Genomic DNA, 26,171 nt, shown 5'->3' on the forward strand with positions numbered 1-26,171 from the left:
AGATATAGCTGTCTGCACCCTCTTAAAGTTGAAAATCCATGACAATTACAAAATATGTCACAGCGATATCTTTGGTTTCATACACAGGCAATATATAAAGTTCTTGCAGTGCTTCTGCATACAATCTCTCTATCTCTCTCTCTCTATCCAATTTAACGTCTTTTGTTCCCCATCATCTGGGGGTTAGACGTGCTTGCACATGGATGGGGGAGCCCCAGAACTCCTCATCAAGTGCAAGTCCTTTTTTGTAGCGAGAGTTTTTACGGCTGGATGCCCTTCCTAACGCCAACCCAAACCCTACTGCTGGGCTTAGGACATGGGAAATGTGTGTTAAGTGCCTTTCCCAAGGGCACAACGTCTGAGTGCATGTCCGGACATGTCTGGGTACTCCACTGGGGATTGAACCTGGGTCTTATTGGTTCATAGCCGGATACTCTGCCACTGTGCTACACAGACGCCACACTGTGGCGCATCTGTGTGCATAATTATATAAAAATCAATGTCCTTTTCTATTAGTCCTCAATAGGTATACAGACAATTTCAGAAACCATAATTCTTGCTTCCTTTTTGAGCGATGGTAACAATAAGTTGATATTACCATACATCATTTATTGCTCGGACTTGTTTTTTCTTGAATATTAAACCGATTCAGAATCTATACAAGCATGTACAGAAGCAACTCACCTGTTTCAGAGCACTCTTCATAGGGATCAACAACATCTTTGAATCATTAAGGAATCAAAATGTTTTTGTACATACCGGTATTAAGCTAAATCTGCATTAGTCACAGTATAAATCAGCAGAGAGTGGCTTTTACAAAGAATGATTACACATCATCATCATCATCATTGGTCCTCCTCTTTACGAGGTGCAGCAAGCGCCTCACCCCATCTGTGCGATACCCCTACTAGGGGGTTAACAGACTATAGAATAGAACTGGAACTAGAGTGAAGTTTACTCTCCAGAACTGCTTGTCGTTCATTGCAGAGAGAAGTTCCTGTCCTTCTAGATTAGTTTCAGTTTCTCTGAGTTTCTTAAGTGTTGTGATTGGTCGACCAATCCTTCTCCTTGTGTCTGGGTTCCAAAGTAGCAGCTGGTTCTCTACTACGCACCACATTACACACGATAGGAAAGAATACATGGTACATGAGGATATTGATTATGGCCAAACTAAAAAGGATACATTTGACCATGGAGGTGTCCAGGGGCAGGCAGCCAGGTGGGATGAACCTGTCAATGGGAGCCTGGAAGGTTGGAGAAAAGCGTGAAAATCCATGAGTTGCTTATAAAAGAAGCTCTCGCTTATGACAACTGACTACATACTGAAAACCTAAGACATATCTTTTCAACTTTAAGTGGTACAAATGCAGGGATTGTGAGAGATTGAGACATGATGATGGACAATCAAAAACAAACAAACAAAACAAAACCTACAGTCTTGGGAGGCTTCTTGTCTCCCTTTTGGCTCTTAGGTGGAGACTTTGGTGCCTTTCCGGGGTCCTTCCGTGCATCCTCATCTGGACCAAGGGGCACAAATCATGACAAGGTTGAGTCACGGTGAATCATATGTACACAAAATTGATGGCACCATGTGAAACATACAGGTCTATTTGTCACAAAAGCAACAGTGTCACTGGTCGAGACCCTATAAGCTTTGAGATAATGGTTTATAGTTTTTCAACAACAGAGATACCATGTTTGTCCATTCTTAGATGCCCACTTTACCCTACCATCCACATCTACATTGAATACAAATACAATTGCAAATAGTCGAACCTTCTGCTTCCCTGTGAATCCTGTGGTACAACATCTGCAGGGAGAAATCTCTGGACAGGGAGCTGATCCCTGTATTCTGCAGTATGTTCAAGGCCTCTAGGGGGAGCTGCATCAACCATTGGTCTGCCAGGAGCAGGATGTAGTCGTCCTGGGTCTGACTGCTGGAGCCAGAAGCCACAGTGGCAGTGGTAGAGGGCCTGTTGGGAAAAGGTCAGCTTTAGTTTCAATGTACAAAAAAAGCAGATTAAGTACCCACTTTACAGTATTACAGAGACCATTTTTCTGCAATGGTTATAACTTAGTATGTCAAATTGATCCTTAATCATTTACACCAGCATTCTTTAGAACACCACCCATGTGAATGTCAAGTGTGACCTTCGACTTTTCACATGCCCTTTCACCGTGTGTCCTTTTATATGCATATCACCTCTTTGATTTCTAAAAGGCATGAGACTTACCAAGGGGTGAGCAAAATGGAACATAATAAGTGGGAAGAAAAAGATCTGAATTAATTGTTGCAACATTATCAGATATGCTAGTATACGTCAAGTGAGCTAGAATGAAAATGACATGGAATTAGATGTCTTAATATTGGCAAAAAAAGTTGTGTGAAATATATACAAAAAATGTATACCTTTAGTCTTTCTTATATTTTAAAGGTTTAATATATTTTCTGAAAGTCAACTCCTACACTCTGTAATAATAAGGAAGACTATCATACTACAGTCCATGCAGTAAACCCACCTGAAGATAGCATCGAACTGTGAGATGATGGGTTTGAGGTAGTCCTCCATCTGTCCCACCAGCTCTGAGAACCGCTCCTGGAGCTTCCACTCCTCCAAACTGTCATCTCCTGAACCCTGGAGCAATGGCACATCATCTGTCTTTCAGGGACGATTCAATAATCATGATGTCTTTAAGATCTTCCCTTGATTTTAATGAATGTTGCCATTAGTGAATGATTACAGATCGATCCCATCTTTGAAGGTTGAGCTCTTTTTCTACAATGTCAGTTATGATGGCTTTGAGTTTGTGCACATAACTTTTTCTCAAACATTTCTACCCACTCTCATCACAGACCTGGAGTAACCAACTTGTCTTAAATTTCCTCGACAGCCTGTCTTTGACATGTTTTTTTCTCCTACCTTGCCAACAACCCTCATGTCTGAGTCGATGTTCTGCAGCATCTTCATCCTCTGGACGTACTGCGTGCGCTGGCCCTCCTGCCGCAGCAGCAGCTGCATCACGTCGCTGCGGAACTCCCGCCACCGCCCCAGCAGCTCGTCCACCGTCTCAGGGTGCACCGCCTGCCGAGCAACCTTCGCTCGGGACATCACTGGGGACAGATAGGACAGTTATATTTCAGCAGGTTCTGTTCTGGCCCAAATATCTTTGTATACGTTGGTCTGATTCATGCAGTTGGAAGTGTTAAGAAAACACACTTTGACAGCAATGTTCACAACGTACTATGTCTTAAAATGTCATCAGGGATTGCAGAAGTCAAAGATGGAGTTGAGATATTCTATGGACCACTTGCCTCCTCCTACGTCCATCACTGTTTCTATCACTAGGTCGTGACGTGTACTCTTACATTGCATATGTGTCTAATAACTAAAATATTGTGTATGTTTCTAACTAGAATATGTGTATGTCTCTAACTAAAACATGTGTTTGTCTCTAATTAAAATACAACATTTTGTTGTTGAAGTAAACTTAGAGGCTTTTTCAGAATATATGGTAAGCACAGTCCATCTTTTTTTCATGAAAAGAACAACAGGGAAATCAGAATGAGCTAAATCACATATATTTGCATGAAGAGTGGAAGTACCTGAACTCTGTGTTTGTTTTGCTCCCTTCTTGTCTCCAGCAGTTCCAATGCCCTTACCCTGCGCAGGCTTGTCCAACACAGACCCGTACAGGAAGCATCTACATATGCAAACACAATGTTAGAGCAGGAGGGAAGGGTAACGGGACTTAGTTTTTACAACTGATTAAAGTCTGGATCAACTTAATGTGATTCGGTGAGAAGAGTTTGGAATAAATCCATTCAATAACATAAGAAAGGAAATGGAGACAACACATTGAATAAAAAAGTCCCTGGAAAGTGTATTCAATTTCAAATAAGCTCGCTCCAAAAGCTTTGCTAATAATGTAGAGTTGGAAATGTAGAAGTGCTTACTTGTCAGGTGAGTGCTGCAACACAAAGATGGTGAAGTTCGGCGGGAGTTCCTTCAGCAGGTCCAGATGGGCCAGGTCTACACTCAGTCTCTTCCATGCCTGCGGGAGGACATTGATAGAGGTAAACAATCATTCTTACTGGCTGCAGCTTACATTGTTGGTACACAGTGGCTGGATACAGATAAAGTCATACCTGAGTTTCAGAAGGTACACACTTGATTACACTTTATAAATCTTTCTATTATTGTAACCTTAAAGGCCAACATTCAAAGTATCCAACAATTTGAAGTATTTACCTGAGACTTGGAGCTGAGTGTGCTGACGATGTTCTTCATGACCGTGCCCTGGGCCAGGTTAGTGGACACGTCTCTGGACAGGAGGTACGCTCGCTGGTGCATGAGCGCCGCTTGGCGGGACATGCTGGGATCCAGCTGGGCCTTCTGCAGAACTTCTGACATGGTCTGGGACATGTGGCAGCTCTGAGGACAACAGACAGTTAGTTTATCTTTTATCCATGTATATGAATGGTGGCACAAGGTCAAGAAGTCAAAAACACACAGCGAACAACTCTCCACAAAAAGCATCCTTTATGTGAACTGCATTCAGCACCATTTGGCTTTCATTCAGTATCATGGACAGTACTTATTATGTGACCACCATGGACCCCCTTCAGTACCATGGACAGAACTACATTCTGCATCATGGACAGTACTTATTATGTACCCTCCATTCAGGACTCTGGACAGAACTACATTCTGCATTATGGACAGTACTTATTATGTACCCTCCATTCAGGACTCTGGACAGAACTACATTCTGCATCATGGACAGTACTTAGAGTGAGAGTTACATTCAGTACCAAGGACAATACTTATTATGTGACCTTCATTCAGTACCATGGACAGTACGTTTCATGTACCCTCCATTCAGTACTCTGGACAGAACAATAATCTGTAGCATAGACAATACTAAGAGTGAGAGCTACATTCAGTACCAAGGACAGCACTTATTATGTGATCTCAATTCATTCAGTACCATGGACAGTACTCAAAATGAGAAATACACTCATTACCGTGGGCAATACAGAGAGCTAGATGTAGAACTATATTCAGTACTGTGGGCAATACTTACTATGAAACTCATTTAGTACCAATAATAACTAGAAACAGACTGTACCTGGAAGAGTGCGAGGTATTGTGAGGCAGATGCAGGGTCGTACTGTCCCATACACTCCAGTAGCTCCAGCGCTGCTGCCCCCGCTATGTCCTGTACACACAGAACAGAGAACAGCATATCAGGAAAATCATAGCACTGTTCTACTAGAAATACTAGAAATACAGAGATCGCACTTCAGCTGATACTACAACCAAGGGCATGATACAGTCAAAATAGTGTGATAGGCTGAATTGAAAAGTCTGAATAGTTATTTGTTTATAGATAATAGTTAGAAATTTATTTCTCTGTTTCCGTCTTTTCCATGATGATGGTAGCACTGTATTTTAATGATACTATCATAATGGCTTTCTTGTGTTTATGCTTGGCCTTTCATGGTTGACATCAGCAGTACTCACAGTGTATCTGTGTTGCAGGGAGAGTTTGAGGCACTGGACCAGCACCTCGCTAGCCTGTGCCAGGACAGCCTGGTGCTGCTGCCAGCCGCCCTTCAGCTGCCGTGCCTGCTGTGTGTACTTGGCTTGTTGTCTGTCTGACATTGGTGGCTCTGTCCTGGCCTCGTCCTCACCCTGGGGATGGTTGGACAATACACTCATATTCAAAAGGAACAGAATTTCCCATCCTTCTCCTACCCCTCCAAAAAATCATACTAATTGCATTCAAGATAAAAACATTTGTTTTTTTACGCTTTTGAATATTGTGATGCCTTGCCATGTAGGTATGCATGTGTCATCAATTTCTTTTCTTTTGCCATCCTTTTCCACTCAAATGAGACTGCAGCTGAAAACTAGAAGTAAAGACATTTTTCTTTAACATGATGTAGTTTTTCCTGACCTGTTCTTCCTCAGGAATCCTGCCTGTGCTGTCAGGTAGGACAGCGTTCAGGTCCAGGTACTGCAGCTCCCACTGCTGGGAGGGGTGGTCAGGGTTCAGGTGGGCTGACAGCACACTCAGCACACGACCAATCAGGTACAGGCTCTGTGGAGCAAATACAAGAGGACTCTGTTTGACTGCTCAGTACTAGAATCTATGGAGTAAATACAGAATGACTCTGCTGCAAAGCTTTAACTTATAAAACAAAAGAATATTGAAAAAGCATCCTCAATTGAATAAGCATATCAAGCCTCCTTCCTGAGGAAGATGTCTGCCTGGGGTTTATTGACAAACATGCTGCTAATCTGCTGCTATGAAACATCCAGAAATAATTCCCAGTGAGTGAGTGAGAGTTTTTACCTTTGCCCTGAGAGGTGTGTAGCCCCTGGCCAGACTGTGTGCTGCGGTGAGCTGTACTATGGCAGACTGTGGGAGGGTGGCAGTCACTGCGCCCCACTTTTTCTCCACTCCATGGGGGTCTGGAGTGGACCGGATGTAGTCTTCTACCATCTGTGGAGTTACAATAGCCACATGACGTGATTACACCTTATTGATATGACCGTGGAGTGGTTCCTCTTTTTTTGATCAGAGTACAGCACTTCCGTGCAACTAAAATCATTGTCATTGAAAAGGTCATAGCCATTGTTAAGGACACTGAGCCATGCAGAAGGGTGTCTCAAATCTAGCGAAAATACAAAATTTAAAAAAAAACACATAAAATTTGTACATGTGGTGCATCTTTGTACATCAGAATACACTGGGTTCTGTTTCAAAGATTACAAAGCTTTTTTACAACAACTTGTGAAAAAATGCAAACTTAGTTTTTTGTTTTTACTCATGTAAAGTAAATAACTCTTTGAAGCATACAAATATAGACCCTGTGAATTAGTGCATTTTGAACACTGGGAAACCTAACAGTGGTTGGGAAAGAAAGAAACAAAAAACACCAGGAAGGATTCAAGGAGCAAAAAAAATGGGTTAAAAGGAAACAGAATTTACTGATTGACACATGTGAACATCACCATTTCTGGTTCTAAATTTTCATGTGCTGATAGGGATGAGTCAGGATGGATCACTGTTTGGCCAACTATGTGTACCTTAAACTTTCACCTGAACTACATGTTCACACACACAACACGGGGGGTTGTGCAGTTACAGGATAACCTAGTCTAGGTGCTATACATCCAGTACATCCTATCCATACCTTCTTCATATATACCATGTTCACCACCTGGTCAAAGGATGTCAGAGAACAATGTTCAACCATAATGTAAGTTGATGTATGTTAACTATTCTCTTTCTTTACAGTGTTACCAAATTAAGAATGATATTGTTATCCTTCATCATCATGGGCTATATACAAAGATTCCTATCTGTAATTAATCCACAATCATCATCATTTTATTTTTTCTGTGCTGCAAAACAGCTCTCTAACTTTTTGTATCATGTCTCCACTATCCAGTAAGAAAAAGCTTTAGTGTACATTTTTGACTGACAAGTTTAAGCTTTTAAGTGAATACAAGAACTCCAAACTAAAACGCACCCTTTGTAAGGACCCCTTCCTGGCCTCAATGATGGTCCTGTTTCTGTCTTCTCTGGCCATTGCCTCAAATATCTCCCCCAGCAGCTCGGCATACTTCACCTTCAGCCCTGCCACCTCACGCTGCAGGGGCAGGCTCATGTTCTGGGTCTGTGTGAGGAGAGCAGCATGATTAGTTCTCATGATGATAGAGACAATCAGTAACTAAGAACACTTGGTCTCAATGGCATGTATCCTCATACATCGGTCATATGGGAATCACAGACAGTCTTAGAGCCAGATTTTGTCTGTGCCTCATGTAAAGGTGTGAGAGTCTGCGGTTTCATCTTATGTAAGGGTGTGAGAGTCTGTACTAACGTCTTTTACATAATGTAAGGGTGTTAGAGTCTGTACTTTCACATCATGTAAAGGTGTAAGAGTCTGTAGTTTTACCTCATGTAAAGATGTAAGAGTCTGTAGTTTTACCTCATGTACAGATGTAAGAGTCTGTAGTTTTACCTCATGTAGAGATGTAAGAGTCTGTAGTTTTACCTCATGTAGAGATGTAAGAGTCTGTAGTTTTACCTCATGTAAACATGTAAGAGTCTGTAGTTTTACCTCATGTAGAGATGTAAGAGTCTGTAGTTTTACCTCATGTATACATGTAAGAGTCTGTAGTTTTACCTCATGTAGAGATGTAAGAGTCTGTAGTTTTACCTCATGTAGAGATGTAAGAGTCTGTAGTTTTACCTCATGTAGAGATGTAAGAGTCTGTAGTTTTACCTCATGTATACATGTAAGAGTCTGTAGTTTTACCTCATGTAGAGATGTAAGAATCTGTAGTTTTACCTCATGTAGAGATGTAAGAGTCTGTAGTTTTACCTCATGTAGAGATGTAAGAGTCTGTAGTTTTACCTCATGTATACATGTAAGAGTCTGTAGTTTTACCTCATGTAGAGATGTAAGAATCTGTAGTTTTACCTCATGTAGAGATGTAAGAGTCTGTAGTTTTACCTCATGTAGAGATGTAAGAGTCTGTACATCCTGCAGCAGCTCCACCATCAGACTGACAGCATGTCCCAGGACCCTGCGACCCTCCAGCAGACAGCTGTGCAGCTGTTCTGGGATGGTGGCAGCACGGGCCAGCTGACGCAAGGCACCTGCAGGTAAACAGACAAACAGATTTTTATAAAATTTAAAGTACAAATTCTTCTCTAGCTATAGAGTCTGCAATTATTTCATACCCACACTTAAGAGAAGTAAAGTGTTCAAAAGAAGTATGAAATTTTCTATATATAGAGCATTTAAGATTGCTCTATCTATAGAAAATTGCAATGCTTCTTTAGATCGCACATAGTTGAGCCTTATTTTTAAGAACTAGCCCTATTTTCAAGCACATTCAGTTTGAATCCTTAAGTTTTGCCAGTGACCACACCTGCATGCTGCTGCATGATCTCTGCAGCCCTGCGTGGATACCCTGCAGTCAGCAGCCGTTCCGCGCAGCCCTGGAACAGTCGCAGCACTTCCTTCATGTCCACAGGCTCGTCCTGCATGGCGTTGGTGTCTGTGTCCAGGGCCTCCTCAAGCTAAGGAGCAAGGAAATGTAGAGATACCAGGTCATGGTGGCCTTAAGTTTTAATCACATCTTCCCATCTAGCAAATGAAAATAAAAACCTTACAATATACACAAAAACAAAACAAATAGTTACATATGACTAATATAGAAATCGAAATTGAAAAAAGAGAGAGTTAGGTGTCCTGACCTGTATGGTGGCTAACTTTGCCTCAAAACTGGCAACAAAGTAGCAAAACTGGTCTGCCTTAGTGGAGCGGTTCTCTAGCACATCCTTGTACACTGTGATGGCATGCAGGAGGATACTCTTTGCCTGGGTTGAGGATGGAAAAAAAACATGTAGTTGCTGCTTAATGTACACAAGATTCTTCATTTTAGAAAATGTCCTTCAAACATTAGCATATACTCCAGTAGTCATTCAAGCAGCACAAGAGTTCACGGTTGAAATAATGGTGGTCATGCAGTGAATGACAGAATATAGTCTACTAGTATGTTATGTTCTCTGTGTTATGATTCCAGGTCACCTCTCACTGTAAAAACCCAGAACTTAGAAACACAGCAAACATATGAAAAAACATTATTTTTTTGGAACAGATGTAATATCTTCAAAAATCTAAACAATTCATACAACAAATTTTGATGTAATATTATTTTTTCTGACAATCAAAATCAAGAATGTGCTGTAAACATAGCCTCTACCAGGCTCCGTCCTATCGTTGGGAAAATAGTAGAAATCAGCCGCGGTACTTCGCTATACAGGGTAGGTCCGCTATACAGTAAGGTTCCATTTCGATGGACGGAGCCTGTGAGGACTCGGTATTTCGTTTGATGTCTATTAATCGCTATCTAATAGGTGCGAAGTAGCTAAATAATCCTTTTATTGCTTTCCGACTCGCCCATGACGGCCCGGACAGGAGCAGCCCACCAGCGAACATGTGGACAGGAAGTGTCAGAGATCACGAAAGTTTGAAGTCATAACGGTCCAGACCAGTGCCTACATCGTAGTTTAAGCGATATTTTTTGTCCTCTGATGTAGTTATCTGTGACAGTTTTTGTACTGCGATGGTAGTTGATTGTACGCGTGTGCGCCGCGTGGGTATAAAGGACCAAAAAGAATGCTTTTTGCTACGAGTTTGTGGCAGGGCCCGGCCCGGCTCGGCCCAATGCCGTCGTGGAGATTTTTGTATTCGTCGGACTTCTGACGGGGGCCGGTAAAACATTTTGTTTTCAGGGCACACCGTCCTGCCTCAACTAGCCCGCACCGTTAGATGCCACCACAAGCCTCTAAAATGCGCAGTTTGGCTGAATTCAACAAGGAAAAAATGTCTACCGTATTTCCCCGCTCGTTCGCTGCAGATCAACCGCACAGTAACGTAACTATCTCGTAAATAATAAACATATTACATTTTGTTGCAGAAAAAAATCAACTCTAGACCATTTGTTCAACAAATGAAAATGTTTCTTTTATATTTTAGCGAGGAAGTACTGAGAATGCAAGCATCTTGATACAGAATATAATTTTTGGTGCGTTCTGCTGCCACCCGCGTATGACCTTTGTCCCACACACAGCTGGCTTCCCTACACACACGCCCGGCCGCGCCACACTGCGCGCTGAGCGATTTACGACCTAAATGATCTTCAGCGCTGAGTTAGTTCCTTTGTACAGATAATCGGGGGATTAATTTGATACCCTTTCTTCTAATCGAGTCCTCACAGGCTCCGTGGATGGCAGATTGGACCCTCTCTCTGTAGCTAACTCCCTTGGCATACTATTCACTCTATTAGGCCAATTTCTACTATTTTTCCAGCCATCCCGCGGAGCCTGGTAGAGGCTACTGTAAACATACATAAGTACAATTGGAACCTTTACATATTACATAATCTTACACAAATATCTAGGCGTACCAGTCTGCCCATAATCAAATATTAGATGTACAGCTGCAATATTGCATGCAGAAATTATGTATCCAGGATTTTGAGCCCTGTTCACCATATTGTGCTTAAACATGCAACATGCTTTTATCACCTTCTTGGCTTTAGTGTCTGAGTCCACCTCTCTCATCACAGCATCTGCCATGTCCAGGACAGTCTGGAACCAGAACTCCTCATCACCCCCCAGTGCCTGAGCCTCCTGCAGTAACCTGACGGCCTGTCCCAGGTTAGCCTCCAGGATGGACAGTCTGGCCAGGTTCTTCATAGTCCTCACCTCAGTGCGCTGGTCACCAAATGTCTGGATAAGTGGGAAACAGGAGGTGGTTTAGATGAATTACTATGCACGGTTCTAAAGTACTATTGCCTCTTTGTTGGAAACAAACTTCACAGCTGAAGAGTCTCATGTAAAATATACTTAGTCTATGATAGAATGATAGTCTATTAAACAATGATGTTATTCATTAACAAAAAGCCTCTCTAAGTCTTATAGTTTTCCCTGTAGCAAACTGAAGTAGCCATTTGGCACCCGATTTCCTATTGGTTACAGAGTTAGGCAGAAGGGGGAAGGTTGAGAGGACAGTCCTGCAGTAATCCAAAACAGAAGTGTCCTGTTTCTGACTTCCACTTTTCTTACAGTCAATCTGGTGATCTAAATATTTGAAAATACAAACACTAACTTAAAGATAATTATGAATACAAACACTACATATTAAGTACAATACCGATCTTATCAAATGTCTCCCACCTTTGCTGCTTTATGTGCCTCTCCCAGCAGGGTCCTGGCCCCCTGGTAGTAGCCTAGTGTCAGCAACACTTCTGCCTTGTCTGTCCACACCTCACGCAGGTTCACCCCACTCACTGTCCATGGTGGCGCAGTCTCCTGATATAGGGCAACAGGGAAACATCAAGTATACATCAGTAAAATTGTATAGGTCTTATACGTTTTAAAGCAGTAGGTCTTAAAGCAATTTTGAATGTTTTTTCTTTTCTTTTGCTGTTGTGGTATCATTTCATTTATAGCACGTTTTTATAAGATATCATACAATTCATATCCTGAACCTTTGCTTTCGAAGGAAAAAAAAGTATGATAAATCAGGAAGGATTCAGGACAGATGTGGAAGCACTGATCGGAAGCTGCTTGTTGTTTAAAAATAAATTCAGTCTAGTTTAGAATCAAACATCAAGAAATGTAACAATTAAACAAAAACATCTACCTGGGAGTCCTCCTTGCTGGTGGTCGTCTTAGGTACAAACTTGCCCAGTGCCTCCTGGGATTGCTGCAGACGCAGCTCCTCGCGGCGGACCTGCTCCTGCTGCTCGTGCCACTTGGCGATCTCCTCGCGCGACACGGCCTGGTCCTCCTCCGCGATGGCCGGCCCCGCCTGCTGCTCATGGAACCCTGCGGCTGGTAACAGATTGATTTCCAGACAGGTCTCCAGCAGCCTGAGGAAACACAAATCATTTGTCACTGACCACAAGAGGAAAGAGATCATCGCATGATGATCCTTCAGTCTTGGAAGCTGCTATACATGTTAATATTCTACATGTTTAAATCCTGATGCTGGTAACAGATTGATTTCCAGACAGGTCTCCAGCAGCCTGAGGAAATAAAAATCATTTGTCATTAGGTTCATCATCATCAATGCCACATATATGCTACCAAAGTGTGGTAAAATGGGCAGCTATTGGTGGCAGTGAGAGTTGTTACGAGACCACATTACAGTTCCAGTCAGGTGGACAAACTGTTAAATCACTCTACAATTATTTGAGATACCAATAAGCAAGGTTAAGGATCCAAGTCTGTAAATATGAATAATAAATCTTTCACTAGATACATTCAACCTTCCCAACTTTATTTCAGAGATAGAATTCTTGGTACATTCTTGGTGGTACATTGTAGTAACAGCTGGACAACTATAATCAGTGGCAACACCTCCAGCAGCAACTTCACTCCTGTGGTGTTGCCAAAAAAATAGCACTCATGACTGAGCATCAATGTCCCTCATCCCTACCTGGTGTGCCAGAGAGATGACATGGCCTTACTGCCCAGCACATCGGCCCCAATAACCTCAGCCAGGGTGAGGATCGGCAGGGCCAGGTGGTTGTAGCCGAGCTCTTGAAGCTGGTCAGCTAATGTCTCCATGTAGTGCAGAGTCAGAGTGGGTTTGGTGATGGTGGTCTTGTTCACACCTGCACCAGTGCTGTCATGCTTGAAGGCCTCCCTCACCTGGGTGGTGCATTCGAAGAGGAACAGAAAGGAGTAAGAAAAAAGAAATGGAGAAGACAGATCTTCCATCCATTTCACATCAAGTTGTCAGACAACTTAGAATTGGAACTTAAGAATGACTTTAACTATCATTTTTTTCCAAGTACATATATCTGGCCAGCAACGCAAAAAAATACTAGGATTTTTTTTCAATTCAAACTTGTAAAAAATCTTAGGAATATCTATATGTGGCTTTAAATGAGGAAAGTGACAATACTGTAATTCTTGTTTCTTTCACTGTAACTTTAAGTTCACTGTTTTCACTGTCACCTCTGGACCGTGAACTTATCATCACAGTGAAAAACCTATTTATGATTCCTCCACACATCCTTTCTGTAAATCACTTGCTACCACCGTGAAGTTAAAGTTCAGTGAAAATGTCCCTTTTTCTTACACTGTGAAATTTTGCTACCGTGAACTTAAAGTGAACTAGAAAGGCAACATTTGCGGGAGCAAATGCAACATGTTTCCCCATTTCCCTCCCCATGCAAAAAGCTACTGTGGCATAGAGGCTAACGTTTGTTGTATGTCTGCAATGTTGGTATTTGAATGGATAATTGAAATTCAATGTACTTGGTATTTATCCTAGTTGGTTTCGTATTAAAAGAGTAAATTATGTTTACTTCAAGTAAATGTAGGACCGATAATGCAATATGGCGCTGGCATGACACTGTTAATATATGCAAAAAGGCGACCAACAAAACTTCGCCATCAAGCCGACTATCTGGTAACGTTACCACAAACAAAACAAGTTGCAGACGATTGTGTGTGGTGAAATCTTCGGCTTTTTTAAACAAGTGCCAGTGGTTGCGATGAAAATACTATCTTTTTAGTACAACGCTACGCCATACATTTTGTTTAATGCGCTATTGATCAGCGCTGATATTCAAGACTTCCTCGCGGCCCGATAGTGTAGACATATAACAGGGGTTTACGCAAGGAGGTTGAAAATTCTTAGGTTTACGTCATTTTTAGCCAAAAACTTTCAACAATTACTCAAAGCAAGGGCCTCCTTGCTCAAGGTAAATTTTCACGCACTTCACAACTCTCTATTGTTATTGTTAATGTTATTGTCAACGTCTCGACACGGGATGTTTCCTAAGGTGGGAAACTTTGGACACTTTGTGTGCACTATTGTGCGCACTGCACTGGTGTCCAATCTTGGAGACACAGGGGTAGAAAAATTGTGTACATAGCGAGGAAATGTCAGGTTTCACCATAGTGTCCAAGCTTGCAAACTTGTGGAAATCTTTGTTTCCATGCAGTGTTAAAATAAGAAAAACACCGTGTGTGTCGAAAAATACCACAAAGTTTTGAACCTTCTCAATTGCACTTATCTTCAGTAGGACACAACAATAACAACACAAGGATGGTAGCCAGGGAGTAATGAAGTTGTGCCTGCACCTGTCAGTGCCCCTAATTAGATTGACTATTTCAACCAATCAGGTTGAGCTTGATAAATCTGTGCTCTCTCATTGGCTGACCAAATTAGTCCACCCGGCCAGATGAATAAAGATGTGACCTATAGGTCAGTGACCCCATATGAGGAAAATAGCCGATCTTCTTCCCAAAAACACCCTCTAAAATCGTATTTCGAAGTGTTGTATGCCAAAAGTGCGAATGGGATTCTTTAGATATTTGTTCAATGTACCACCATAGCAAATTTCAGGTCATTTGGATGTATTTCCAGAGCACAGGAGGCCAAAATGTACGTTTTTGGTCAGAAAAACCTCAATAAAATCACTTTCAAGGTCAATATCGAAAAAATTAAAAAATACTGCCAGCAGGGTATTTACCCACTCTACCTGTATACCAAATTTCAGCTCAGTTGGTGCAGGGACGACCGAGCTGAGTCGATTACAAGATTTGACAGGAGAAAGAAACCATACGAACACAATATGTTGCGCCCAACAGTATGTTATTAATACAGTAATTACAGTAACTGCAAACTTCAAGGTTAAATCCATGACAGTATAATATTATCACACCTCCTCAGGAATGTCGTACGATGCCCAGTCCTCGAGCGTGGCTGGGATGGCCTCGACTGGTCCCTTCCTTTTGGGCTTGTCTGTTTTGGCGGGCGTGTCCTTCTTGTCTCCCTTGCCCCGTGATGCAGGGCGTTCTGACTGGGACGTTGTGCCTAACCTGGCCATCTCTTTTATCACATGGGGAACAGACTGCAATGATGCCTGAAAAAAATCAAGAGAGAAAACAAATTTTTGATATACCTGTATCTGACGAATTTAATTCTAAAGGTCCATGTTATAATATAACAGTCATGCCAGCCTTAATAAAAGTTTAAACTATGGTTACCATAGTAACTGTTGTATTGTCAGGGGTTTAAAGTTTTATGAAGGCTGACATGATTTCCATTTTACTTGCACTCTTGGACACATGCAGTAATAACTAATGATCCTTCTCCCTGCTGCCTAACCCCATAATCAGTAAAAAGTTGGTGACAAAAGGCTACTTCAGCAGGGAGGTCATATGTCATAAAGCGAAGATGACACTGTATGCTAAGTACTATTAACAGAAATCAAAACACAATGCATGCCAACTATTCTTCCTGGCCATGTCTACAGTTAATTAACATTATTCATCTTAATCTTAGGATTACAAACACATTTGTACATAAATGCTAGGCTGCACATTAATGGTATATTGACAATAGGGACTGCTCTATGCTCAGAACAAACCTCCCATATCCTCATACAGTATCTGTATGCCATCACAGCAAAATCCTTGAAGTACGGAGATGCCTTCCCAGCAACCTTTGCCAGCATGACGTGGATCCGCAGCAGAGCCTCCAGCTGTCGTGTCTGCCACAGATCAGTGAACAGCAGCGACGAGTTCGAGACCTCCACGCCGATCTGGGAGGGACGGCTGACGGGAATGTAGCGGTCAGGACCGTCCTCTTCCTCCCCTTCTTTCTTCTTGGGCGAAGGTTGTGCTTGGGGCGGCGGTTTGGGTTTTGCCGTGGCAGGAGGCGACTGTTTACCTTTGCCCTTTCCACGCCGTTTGGCAGAGCTTCTTCCAGCTGTGAACAATAGGACAGACGTGTTATGAGAGAAGAACTGCTCGTTACTCTACAAACTGTGCTGTGCACACCACCACTTAAGACAGTTCTACCGTGAGAGGCATAAGCTCTGTGTTTACCACAGCGACAGCTGTAACTGATTATCATTCTTTTGGGTATGGAACACTAAGAATAAAACTTTGACCATCTAAATCATGTGATAAAAGTAAAGCAATTCAGAAAATCCATGCATGTATCCTGTATTAGTGTACACATTGTGAACCTCTGCTTGGGGTGCAAGCACGGGGTGTTAATGCCCACTGGAGTTTGTCCACTGTTGCTCCTGTACCTGTTAAAATTCTTCCAAAGGATTTCCATTGACGACCTTGCATATTGAAAGCAAAAGGAAGTACAAATATATCAATATCAGGACTCTAAGGTTATCTTACAACATCAACTGTGAATTGGAACAGTAACTGAAGATCAAAGTTGAGGTTAATGCCATCACTGGGCTTTAGGCTAAACTAGTAACATATTGCCTAGCTAGCCTATTGGCCCGCTAAGCTATGTATGATATAAAGCACAGTTAACATATCCCTTTGCATTAAATACTCATAGAATAAACAGCAATTCAAGAGTTTGCAAGACTTAAACATAGAGAAGAAGAAACTTTGTAATGAATATCAAAGTTTTTGCTTTTGCTAGTGATGAATCCATGCATCCAAAGTAGAACATAGGGGTACCTGTCTCCTCTGGTTTGAACTGTGGTCCAAACTGCATGTTGAGTAGAATGTCAGCAGCCCAGTCCAGCATGTCCTGAGCATCTTGTTTGGAGAATCCATTGGTAAAGAGCCACTCAGCAAACTCTATCAGGTAGTCTATCTTCTGCCACTCGCTAGACGGTGTCTGTGAAAGAATCAGTGAAAATGTGTTGGATGAACTGAATGTCTTTCTTTGGTTTGCGTCTTTCTTACATGTAACTTTAAATGTAAGAAATGATAAGCTCATTTCTTCTCATTGTCAAGCAAGAGTATAGACTTTGACTTAGCCTCTTAGGTCAAAGCCATGAAAGATTTTAAAAAGAGCCACAATGTCAAATTCAAGCTGATGTTGCTGCATAACTTACCTGCAGTGCCACAATGGCCTGTTGATATGCTGCCAGCTGTTCCATGGGCTCTTTGGAGTTCTTAGCCACTCGGTGCCACATGAGAGCCACATAGGCTTCACTCTCATCCTGTACACCACAAAATACAAGTCATAAAGCCATAGTCATATAAAAAAAAGCCTAACATTTTCTGGGCATATTAAATATAATTGTAGAATGTGCAAATTTCATATTACAAGTTAGAGAACTGTTGACATAAAACAACAGTTCCACTAAAATTCATGAAATACCAGACTCAAATACAAATTCAAGTGCAACTTCTGCAAGGTGATTAGGGTATACGAACTTTAAACTTCTGTATGTCCATCTGGACATTTTTGCCCAGCTTGGCTTTGGTCAGGACACGGTGTTGGAAGATGAGCCTGTTGAACAATGGTGAAAAAAAGACATATTAATCTTTTGTACCAGAGATACACCATATTTGCAAAATTAACTCAAAAAGGTAATGAAGGAAGCTTACAGTCTGTGTTTGGTTCTTGGCATAACTCGGACTGCTTCATCCATGACCTTTAGCCCCTCCTCCCATTGGCCACGATCTGCGTAAGACTGGAAAACGACACCGTACATGGACGCCCTCAGGGTCAGGTCCTCCGAGGGGTCTCCAAAGGATGGCGTGGTCGAGACGGGGGTTGGGGCTGGAGCAGTTTTACTTTCGTCTGGCTCTTTCTCTTCTACTTTCTCTTCCTTATCCTAGGAATACAGGAGCAAAATCGTTCTTTCAAAAAACTTTCAAAATACACTAGCAACAAAAGTTGTGACTGAAATACCTCAATCATTCAGTCTGAATTTGATTTCAGCTATTGTCATGACAGTGCAAAGTTTTTTTTCCTTGACCCACCGGTTTGGTCTTCTCCCTGTAGGTGTCAGCCAGAGCCTTGAGGATGACCAGCAGAGGGTCTCGCAGCAGCTCGCGCTCCATGGGGGACGGGATCAGCTTCAGCGAGGTGTTCCAGTAGTGGCGAGCAGCGATGATCACGAGGCTGTAGTTCCCAGCCTTGCCAGCATATCTAAGGAAAGACAAATACAATAGAAAGACATAAAACTTCAGCGAGGTGTTCCAGTAGCGGCGAGCAGCGATGATCACGAGGCTGTAGTTCCCAGCCTTGCCAGCATATCTAAGGAAAGACAAATACAATAGAAAGACATAAAACTTCAGCGAGGTGTTCCAGTTGTGGCGTGCAGCGATGATCACGAGGCTGTAGTTCCCAGCCTTGCCAGCATATCTAAGGAAAGACAAATACAAAAGAAAGACATAAAACTTCAGCGAGGTGTTCCAGTAGTGGTGTGCAGCGATGATCACGAGGCTGTAGTTCCCAGCCTTGCCAGCATATCTAAGGAAAGACAAATACAAAAGAAAGACATAAAACAGAACCGAGTCTAAATCTCTATGAGATATCAGTTACAAGCATATTGACTTTCGTCTCTTACACAATAAAAACTAAAAGACTGTCATAGCATTTACTTTGTACAAACAAGACAGACAGCTTTAAATTTGCAATGAGTTTCATCTTAATCAAACTTCCTATATATGACAGTATAACACTATTACATGTCATATCTGTGCTTACAAAACTGTGACATCTACATGTAGCTTTGCAGAAAGGACAATATTTGCATGCAAAGATAATCCTGGAAACAAGCTGACCTGGCTGCGTTGAGGAAGGCCTCCAGTGCAGACCTGCGGATGGCGTTATTACCGGCCATGTTCTCTACCAGACTCATGCCCATGATGTCACTGGAGTAACTCAGCATCTCAGCCTCCACCATGGTACCATGACTGTAGGAGGGATGACAAACTTCAGTTAAGGATGAGTATCAACAGTCCAGTGTGCAAAGCTGTATGTTGTATTCCACCAACAGCTGAACTAAGGGATCTTCATGGTTCTCTTATCACTTAGGAGATCGAACATCTCGGGTTGCGGGCCTTGGTTGGTCAAGACGACCTGCACACTCAGGTTTAAGTGGATGAGGTTGCTTGTGAAGAGAAAAGCCTCTATCTCCATCAGAAATACAGCTCCCACTAAGGCATACTGCTATGTATCAAATGATACAGATGAAAATATGCTGTAGCCTTTCTCTCGAGATAACTACAACTCATCCCACCTGCCCAGTTTCTTCTCCATCTTCCTCTTGCCGTCAAACTCCAGCGCTTTCCCGGCGCACTTCATGACCAGCTGGTGATTGTGTGTGCCGTACGCGTGCTCCGCCAGGCGTGTCCACACCTGGAGCTCCACCAGCCCTTCTGTCCACACACACTCGTCAACCATACCGGACAGCTGCACATACAAAGGTCAAAGGAAAGATTCAACATCTTCAAAATATATCTTATTTAACAATAAACCTAATGTTTAAAGCTGTTGACTGACTTGAGTCTTCCACGGAAGAACTAGGTCTTTCCTGAGCTGGTAGGAGCATCATTGGTTTTTCAGATGCATTTCATTTTAAGGTAACACAGAGCTAAATGTCTGCTTCTGAAAATCCATGCATCACTTTTCTTGTCAGACTAAATTGTATCTTTTATTCATTCATTGGCAAAATTAATGTTGCAAATGTGTAGAGACAGGAAGAAATACAAGGTAATCAAGGTAATGACAATTTGCACATCACTAGTTAGAATACAATGTAACTAACAATAATTAACATCAGTTTTACAATCCAATTTCATAGCATGGCTAGTCTGATTATATTGACTTTAAAATTCACAGATAGTCTTGACACACAAAACTCATCCTGTCCATAACCTCTTACCTCATCCAGTTTGATGACACTGAAGTCCATCAGACCATTGCCATTGAGGGAGGTCATCTCCAGGGCAACCAGGCATCGGGTCATGGCTCGCTGACCATCATTACCCTACAGCACAAACACAATTAGCCTGTATAAAGTACCTTTTCTCTGCTATATATCTGTGCCTAATACCTGTCTGAGAAATTGGATTGATATTTTTCCACACGGTCTCAAAACCATTTTCAATCTTTACATGGCTAGAATTGTATTTTTCCCAGGAGAAAGCAGTGGCAAAACTAATAACACCACCAAAATGTTCCTTTTTATAATAAAAAGTTATCAATGACAGGAAAAAATGCAATAAATTCAAAGCTATACAGTCCCCCCCAAAAAAATCTTGTTGACATAAAGGAAAATATTTTATGCTCCTTTGGGACTTAACTGACAATAAAATGCTCCAATTGACATGTGGGTGGAAAGTGACAAATTTCTTGAAATGTTCAGTTGACCCACCTCGTCCTCTACTCCGAGGTTCTTAATCTGCTGTGACACCATCTGCTTCACCCGCACCCAGGTGATGATGAGCATGTGCCTGATGCTGATGGGAACCACGTCATCTGCAATGTTTCCGCTGGTCACATCAAGTGCAAAGTCGCAAACCTGAAATCAGATGTCCAAAACAAGATTTGGTCATTTTGAATTGGATAACATACTTGGCAATATGCAAGTGGTCATAACTAAGCTATTGTTATCATTAACTTATTGTAGCTGTAAAGCATGTATCCCCTCATTTAAGATTTTGCTTGTCAGTAACCAATACAAATACTTTTCTTACAGTGAAAGAGAAATACCAGAGCTACTGCAGACACGTCCTGCATATTGCTACTGAAGAAACTACTTTTACGTCTCTGTAACAATTTGTACCTCCAAAGCCTTTTTGATATCCGTCATGCCGTCCTGATCCACAGCAACCGGCTTGCTGGGAGTCTTCGCTGGCGTCTTGGCACTTTTCTGGGAGGCCTTCTTTGTTGGGGAGCCGGCCTTGTCTGTAGTCAGCCTGGTAGTGGAGACAGGCTCCTTGGGTGGGGGAGGGGGGATCCAGGGTTGGATCAGACCGTATGCCAGTGCATTACAGACTTGAGTCAGCAGCACAGCTTCCCTGCAACAACAATGAAAACAAAAACTTTAAAACTGGAGAAGAAAAAGAAAACTCTAAAATACACTGGGCTTGGTCTGCTCTTCAGAAAAAACATGGCTCTATCTTAGTCTAAGTATCCTCACAACAGACAATTTGCTGCCTATTCTTAGTACTTTCAGGCATACATGTATTCAAATGACATTGAACTAAAAGTCTATTTTGAACAAAGGAATTCAATGTAACATTTTACACTTCATTAGTACAGTAGATATATTTCTATGATGCTTAACCCCATCATGACTTACCCTGCATGTCCAACCTTCTTGAGGGCCTCCACAACAGAAGTGAAGGGTTCCACCAACTCGCGGTGCCTGCTCTCTGTCAGCAGGTGGTTGTTGTAGTTCCACAGGTAGGCGGCGCTGCTGCACACTACCCAGGACTCATGCAGCTCCACCCCAAGTTCCGCTGCACGCAGGAAGCCAGATGTTGCCGCACCAGACAGCGACTTGATCCAATCACTGTGGAATAGAAAAACGAAAATATTTCAAGCATGACTTGAACATCTATGACTTTTGGCTTTTTCGTTGTTTTGCTTATAGTTCAAATACTCATACTTCATTCAGGGCTTATGCCTACTTTTGAAATATTCTTCAACACAATTGTTAGGTCTACTGCTATTTGTACACACAAATTCTGACATCTGCGCAGCTACAATGTCATATTATAGTACATCAGGAAGGAACATAACTATTATACAACTTTCTGCCACCAAATACAAATGTAAGATCAAAATGAGTTACTTTTTTTGATGAAAGGTATCTTGAAGCAAAACTATATTAACTCACAGGAGAAAACCAGCCACTTCCAGGTTCAAGTGTCGAGACTTACCAGTAGTACAGCCAATCGGGATCCTCTTCTGGCTTCTTGGGTACGTAACCCTTGGGGTGCTTACTCTTGTCCACAGGTGGGATGGGCTGGTTGTTCAGCTGAACTCCCTCGGAACGCAACAGATGTACCATTGCCTGTAGGATCAGAGTTGTGTCATGTGTTTTTTCACTGCTCATTAAATAGTGTGCATTTCTTTTGTAACATGAAATGGCAGTACAACTTAATAGCCATTTATTCACATCCACACTTGGACAAGTTTGTTGATCAAATTTTGACCCAAAAGCTCCAAACCTTGGTCACACTGCTACAAAGTTTGCTCATCAAAAAGACACACAGATAGAACTAGGTTCATGCATCTATGTTTTTCTACTGGAAGTTATAGTTGTTGGCTTTACCTCTGAGTTGATGAAGTGCACCTCTGCAAGCATCCTCACCAGGTCCCTGTCATACAGCACAGTGGTGCTCTCCACGACAACTGGTCCTTCTAGCGCATCTTTCTTCTCCTCTTTGGTGGGACTTTCGTTTCTGCCAAACACAATGCAAATTTCTATTTTTAGTTATCGTTTTGATAACATAGCTGCTAAGTATGGCCATACATTGAATTTTCTCAAAACTGAAAGTTCATGAAATCAACAAAAGTTGCTATCACTTTCCCTTCACATGCTCATGCAGTGGCTTTTCACCGAAACTCATGATCAACAACAGATCATGTACTGTATATACATTTGTACATCTTACATATATCAAAGGATTGCAACAAAAGTGTGAACAAGGTCACCTTTGGGCCACTTACTGATATTTCAGCTACATGATGAAATGAAAATTATTTTCATTTTTAGTTAAAATCAAGTGTATTGTTAGCTTGAACACTAAGTTCCAGAAAAGTGGCACAACTTACATGGTAACCTCTCCTGGAGATGGCTTCCATCTGCCGTCATCGTACAGCAGGCAGAAGCGGCAGGCAACGCGACACACGTCCCACACCTCCTGCTTACGCGCCGTCTTGGCCAGGTCTGCCCATAGCTGGGCCCTGTCACAAGTACAAGTTTATCTTAATGTAGCTATGGCATGAGAAAGCACCAAATGATAAATTATTGTAAACTAGTAAATCATAATTTGGTTTGAGTGAAAAATGCAGAGCATATACATCAAGACAAATCACGATGCTGAAACCTTGGAATTTGCTTATTGTCTGAACACACCTCTCCCTGTCATTCTCATCCCCAAGTCGCTTCAGGTGGCCGGCAGCTTTCTTCACACTTTTTTCAAACTGCCTGGCCTTGGCAGCCAGCTGTGTGATCACAGTCTCCACCCCCTTCCCACCTCCAGCAGCTACAAACAATGGCAGGGCAAAAAGAAATAGGTTCAGCACCAAGGACAGATGTCTGAATAACTACCACACTTTCAGCACTAAGGAGAGATAGAACAACAAGAAATACATGGCAGCATATCTACCACCAAATTCAGTACCAAGGATATCTATACACACCACCCTTAATACCAACATGTATCTCGAGAGATAGTCTAGGCAGGACGACAATAAGCACCACATTAGTAGGTAGCCTTGCCATAGTTAAATGTTTGTCACCATGTTGATAGATTTTTGCCAAGCATAATCAACCCAACACCATTTTGTTAGGAGTCATTATTTTCCCACCAACATAATTCAGCCTTTTTCTATCACCACCAAAGCACCGAGTATTCTCACTTTGACCTAGCACTGCTGATTCAGCACCAGGGACTGTTCCTATAGATATAACAGACACCGTACGTCATAGCCAGCACCTTCTACACAATTTGATTATACAGTCCATTGTGCAACTTTTCCCCGTTAGGTAGTCTGACATAGCTTGCTAAATATCATATAGACGTTAACATGTAATAGAGGACAGTTGCTAATGTTAAGACACCATAATCAAGTCACCTTTAATCAATCATTCTACTATTAAACTCTACTCTTTTTATGTGAAAAAAATACAAAACTTGGACAAAAGGGATAGATCTTTTAGAATCATGTTCACGCCACTAACAAAAATTAAGGACAGAAGTAATAATTAACCCATGAGTAGCTCAATAATTGTCCTTTTCATACAGCTAGAGCAAACATGTAAAGATTGTGAATACACACACACCCAAAATAAGTAACAAGACACTTAGAACCTTTCATACTTTTAAGAGACATTATCATATCCAAGTGGATTTCAGCGGCTTGCCAGTAGACAAAAGCAAAAAGTCATGGTTACAAATACATACCTGAATTGTTATGTATAGATAGCACATTCATAAATTCATGTAAATTTTCAGATAAATATAATGGCTAATCTATCAAAATAGATTTAAGAAATCATAAGGATTCTTCATGAAGAGTGGTAGTACAGAATAATTTGATACAATGAAAAATGGTCCTTGAAAATAGGGGGGGGGGGGCAAATTCTTGGCTAAGCCTGAAGATTTGCAATTACCTTTGGTCTCCGACTCACTGTCCAGTACAAGCAGAAAGGCATCAGGGGCCAGGGCCTGCCCCGCACGCACCAGAAGGGACCTCTTCATGCGAACTGTGCCAGACTCACTGCTCTTACGGGCCTACGGAAACAGTAGACAGAATGTAGATTATGAATAAAAGTAAGACATTTCAGAATCAATACAGTAATAATTCTCTCTTTTTGTAACAACATTATTTTCATTATTCTCATTTCAATTGTGGGCTCCCATGCTTACATTGCTTTCCATGATCCTTGCCAGTCCATTTCTAAAGTTGCTGAGGTTATACTATGTGCCAAAACAGACATGTACAGTAAGATCCACATGTGAACGTGCCCACACCTGCTCAATGATCATGGCGGCCTGGTCCTCCTGTCTCTCGGGTGTTTTGTACAGCTGTATCCTGAGCTGTAGGCGGTGTAACATGGTCTCCAGCCTCTCCCTGTACTGTCCACTGTCATCTAGCAGGATAGCCTGCAGGAACACACGCATCATTGTGATATAATGATAGCCAGAATACCACGTCAATCTTGATTAATTTTTCTTTTCTTTCCTTTGAATGGAGAGGGGATGAAGAGAACTCAAATGTACAAGAGGGTACTTACAGCTATCTCTGTGACACTAGATGTACATGCCATCCCTGTTACACTCAACACAGGGTGTAAGTCCTACCTTCCTGAGATGGTCCATGGCCACCTCTATCTGTTCCTGGTCCTCTTCACACTTGGCCAGCTCAGTGTGTACCTGGCACCGCAGCAGGATCAGCAGGCTGGGGTGGGAGGGACTTAGTTTGGTTAGACATCGTGGTGGGAGAAATGAGAAGCAGATACAATGTACAATTATATTTGAAGGAGAAAAATATTAACCATTTATCTTCAATTTGTCAGGATAAGATGGCGATGCTATGGAAGATGAGAGATGGACACCACACCCATCACCGGTCATCCTTGATATACCCCTCATCTTCCCTGATGATTATTTACACAACCTCACCTGTCAATGTCCTCTAAAGCCTCAGCCACCATGGTGAGAGGTTTCCTGACGTGCTGGCGCAAGTTGAGCTGCAGCAGGGGCAGGCACATGTTCCACTGCGTCACGCAGCCCGCCTGGATCACGTTAGGGTCGCCATAACGGACAGCATTCTGCAAGGCCTGCATCAGCCGCTTGATGGCCAACACTCGGACCTGAAAAGTTTATGGAATGATCAATTATCGGCGTAACCGCAAAAAGGCTATGATCTTAAAAGTTAGTACTGACTCTTCCCAACCTTTAGTGGTGCTTTAAAAGCTATCTGCATCATACACATTCTAAGGGACACCTTGCAACTGTGGCATGGGGTCGTATACATGTAGTGTTTTGCCCAGAATCCAGAAGTCCTGGGTTAAATCCTGACATGTCCCAACTTTGTGCCCTTGGGAAAGGCACTTAACATGTCTTTCCTCACATTACTCAGGTGGACATAGTAC

General features: G+C 42.1%; 1 protein-coding gene across 5 annotated transcripts in view; it reads right to left on the minus strand.

The window, feature by feature from the left end:
* Positions 1-26,171, minus strand: part of LOC136430805 (cilia- and flagella-associated protein 46-like) — a 35,597-nt gene that overhangs the window by 3,389 nt on the left and 6,037 nt on the right. For 2 of the 5 annotated variants that reach the window (XM_066421769.1, XM_066421764.1), the window contains 43 exons: positions 25,699-25,889; positions 25,378-25,474; positions 25,048-25,179; positions 24,687-24,807; positions 23,933-23,971; positions 23,427-23,556; positions 23,123-23,254; positions 22,620-22,749; positions 22,225-22,358; positions 21,642-21,854; positions 21,123-21,357; positions 20,712-20,858; positions 20,220-20,324; positions 19,575-19,747; positions 19,117-19,248; positions 18,310-18,478; positions 17,932-18,161; positions 17,758-17,833; positions 17,433-17,540; positions 17,050-17,212; positions 15,987-16,327; positions 15,279-15,479; positions 13,037-13,251; positions 12,239-12,467; positions 11,770-11,904; positions 11,119-11,322; positions 9,283-9,405; positions 8,955-9,105; positions 8,534-8,679; positions 7,544-7,690; positions 6,361-6,510; positions 5,962-6,105; positions 5,526-5,696; positions 5,131-5,220; positions 4,251-4,433; positions 3,956-4,053; positions 3,605-3,702; positions 2,922-3,112; positions 2,521-2,636; positions 1,777-1,973; positions 1,435-1,517; positions 1,184-1,244; positions 685-720 (listed from right to left, as the gene is read on the minus strand). In XM_066421769.1, the coding sequence (XP_066277866.1) occupies positions 685-720; positions 1,184-1,244; positions 1,435-1,517; positions 1,777-1,973; positions 2,521-2,636; positions 2,922-3,112; positions 3,605-3,702; positions 3,956-4,053; positions 4,251-4,433; positions 5,131-5,220; positions 5,526-5,696; positions 5,962-6,105; positions 6,361-6,510; positions 7,544-7,690; positions 8,534-8,679; positions 8,955-9,105; positions 9,283-9,405; positions 11,119-11,322; positions 11,770-11,904; positions 12,239-12,467; positions 13,037-13,251; positions 15,279-15,479; positions 15,987-16,327; positions 17,050-17,212; positions 17,433-17,540; positions 17,758-17,833; positions 17,932-18,161; positions 18,310-18,478; positions 19,117-19,248; positions 19,575-19,747; positions 20,220-20,324; positions 20,712-20,858; positions 21,123-21,357; positions 21,642-21,854; positions 22,225-22,358; positions 22,620-22,749; positions 23,123-23,254; positions 23,427-23,556; positions 23,933-23,971; positions 24,687-24,807; positions 25,048-25,179; positions 25,378-25,474; positions 25,699-25,889 (6,367 nt within the window). The remainder of the gene's footprint in view (positions 1-684; positions 721-1,183; positions 1,245-1,434; positions 1,518-1,776; positions 1,974-2,520; positions 2,637-2,921; positions 3,113-3,604; positions 3,703-3,955; positions 4,054-4,250; positions 4,434-5,130; positions 5,221-5,525; positions 5,697-5,961; positions 6,106-6,360; positions 6,511-7,543; positions 7,691-8,533; positions 8,680-8,954; positions 9,106-9,282; positions 9,406-11,118; positions 11,323-11,769; positions 11,905-12,238; positions 12,468-13,036; positions 13,252-15,278; positions 15,480-15,986; positions 16,328-17,049; positions 17,213-17,432; positions 17,541-17,757; positions 17,834-17,931; positions 18,162-18,309; positions 18,479-19,116; positions 19,249-19,574; positions 19,748-20,219; positions 20,325-20,711; positions 20,859-21,122; positions 21,358-21,641; positions 21,855-22,224; positions 22,359-22,619; positions 22,750-23,122; positions 23,255-23,426; positions 23,557-23,932; positions 23,972-24,686; positions 24,808-25,047; positions 25,180-25,377; positions 25,475-25,698; positions 25,890-26,171) is intronic. The other 3 variants (XM_066421768.1, XM_066421765.1, XM_066421767.1) reach the window with 3 other exon arrangements.

Source organism: Branchiostoma lanceolatum, chromosome 3, assembly GCF_035083965.1.
Source record: "Branchiostoma lanceolatum isolate klBraLanc5 chromosome 3, klBraLanc5.hap2, whole genome shotgun sequence".
Classification (NCBI taxonomy): Eukaryota; Metazoa; Chordata; class Leptocardii; order Amphioxiformes; family Branchiostomatidae; genus Branchiostoma; species Branchiostoma lanceolatum.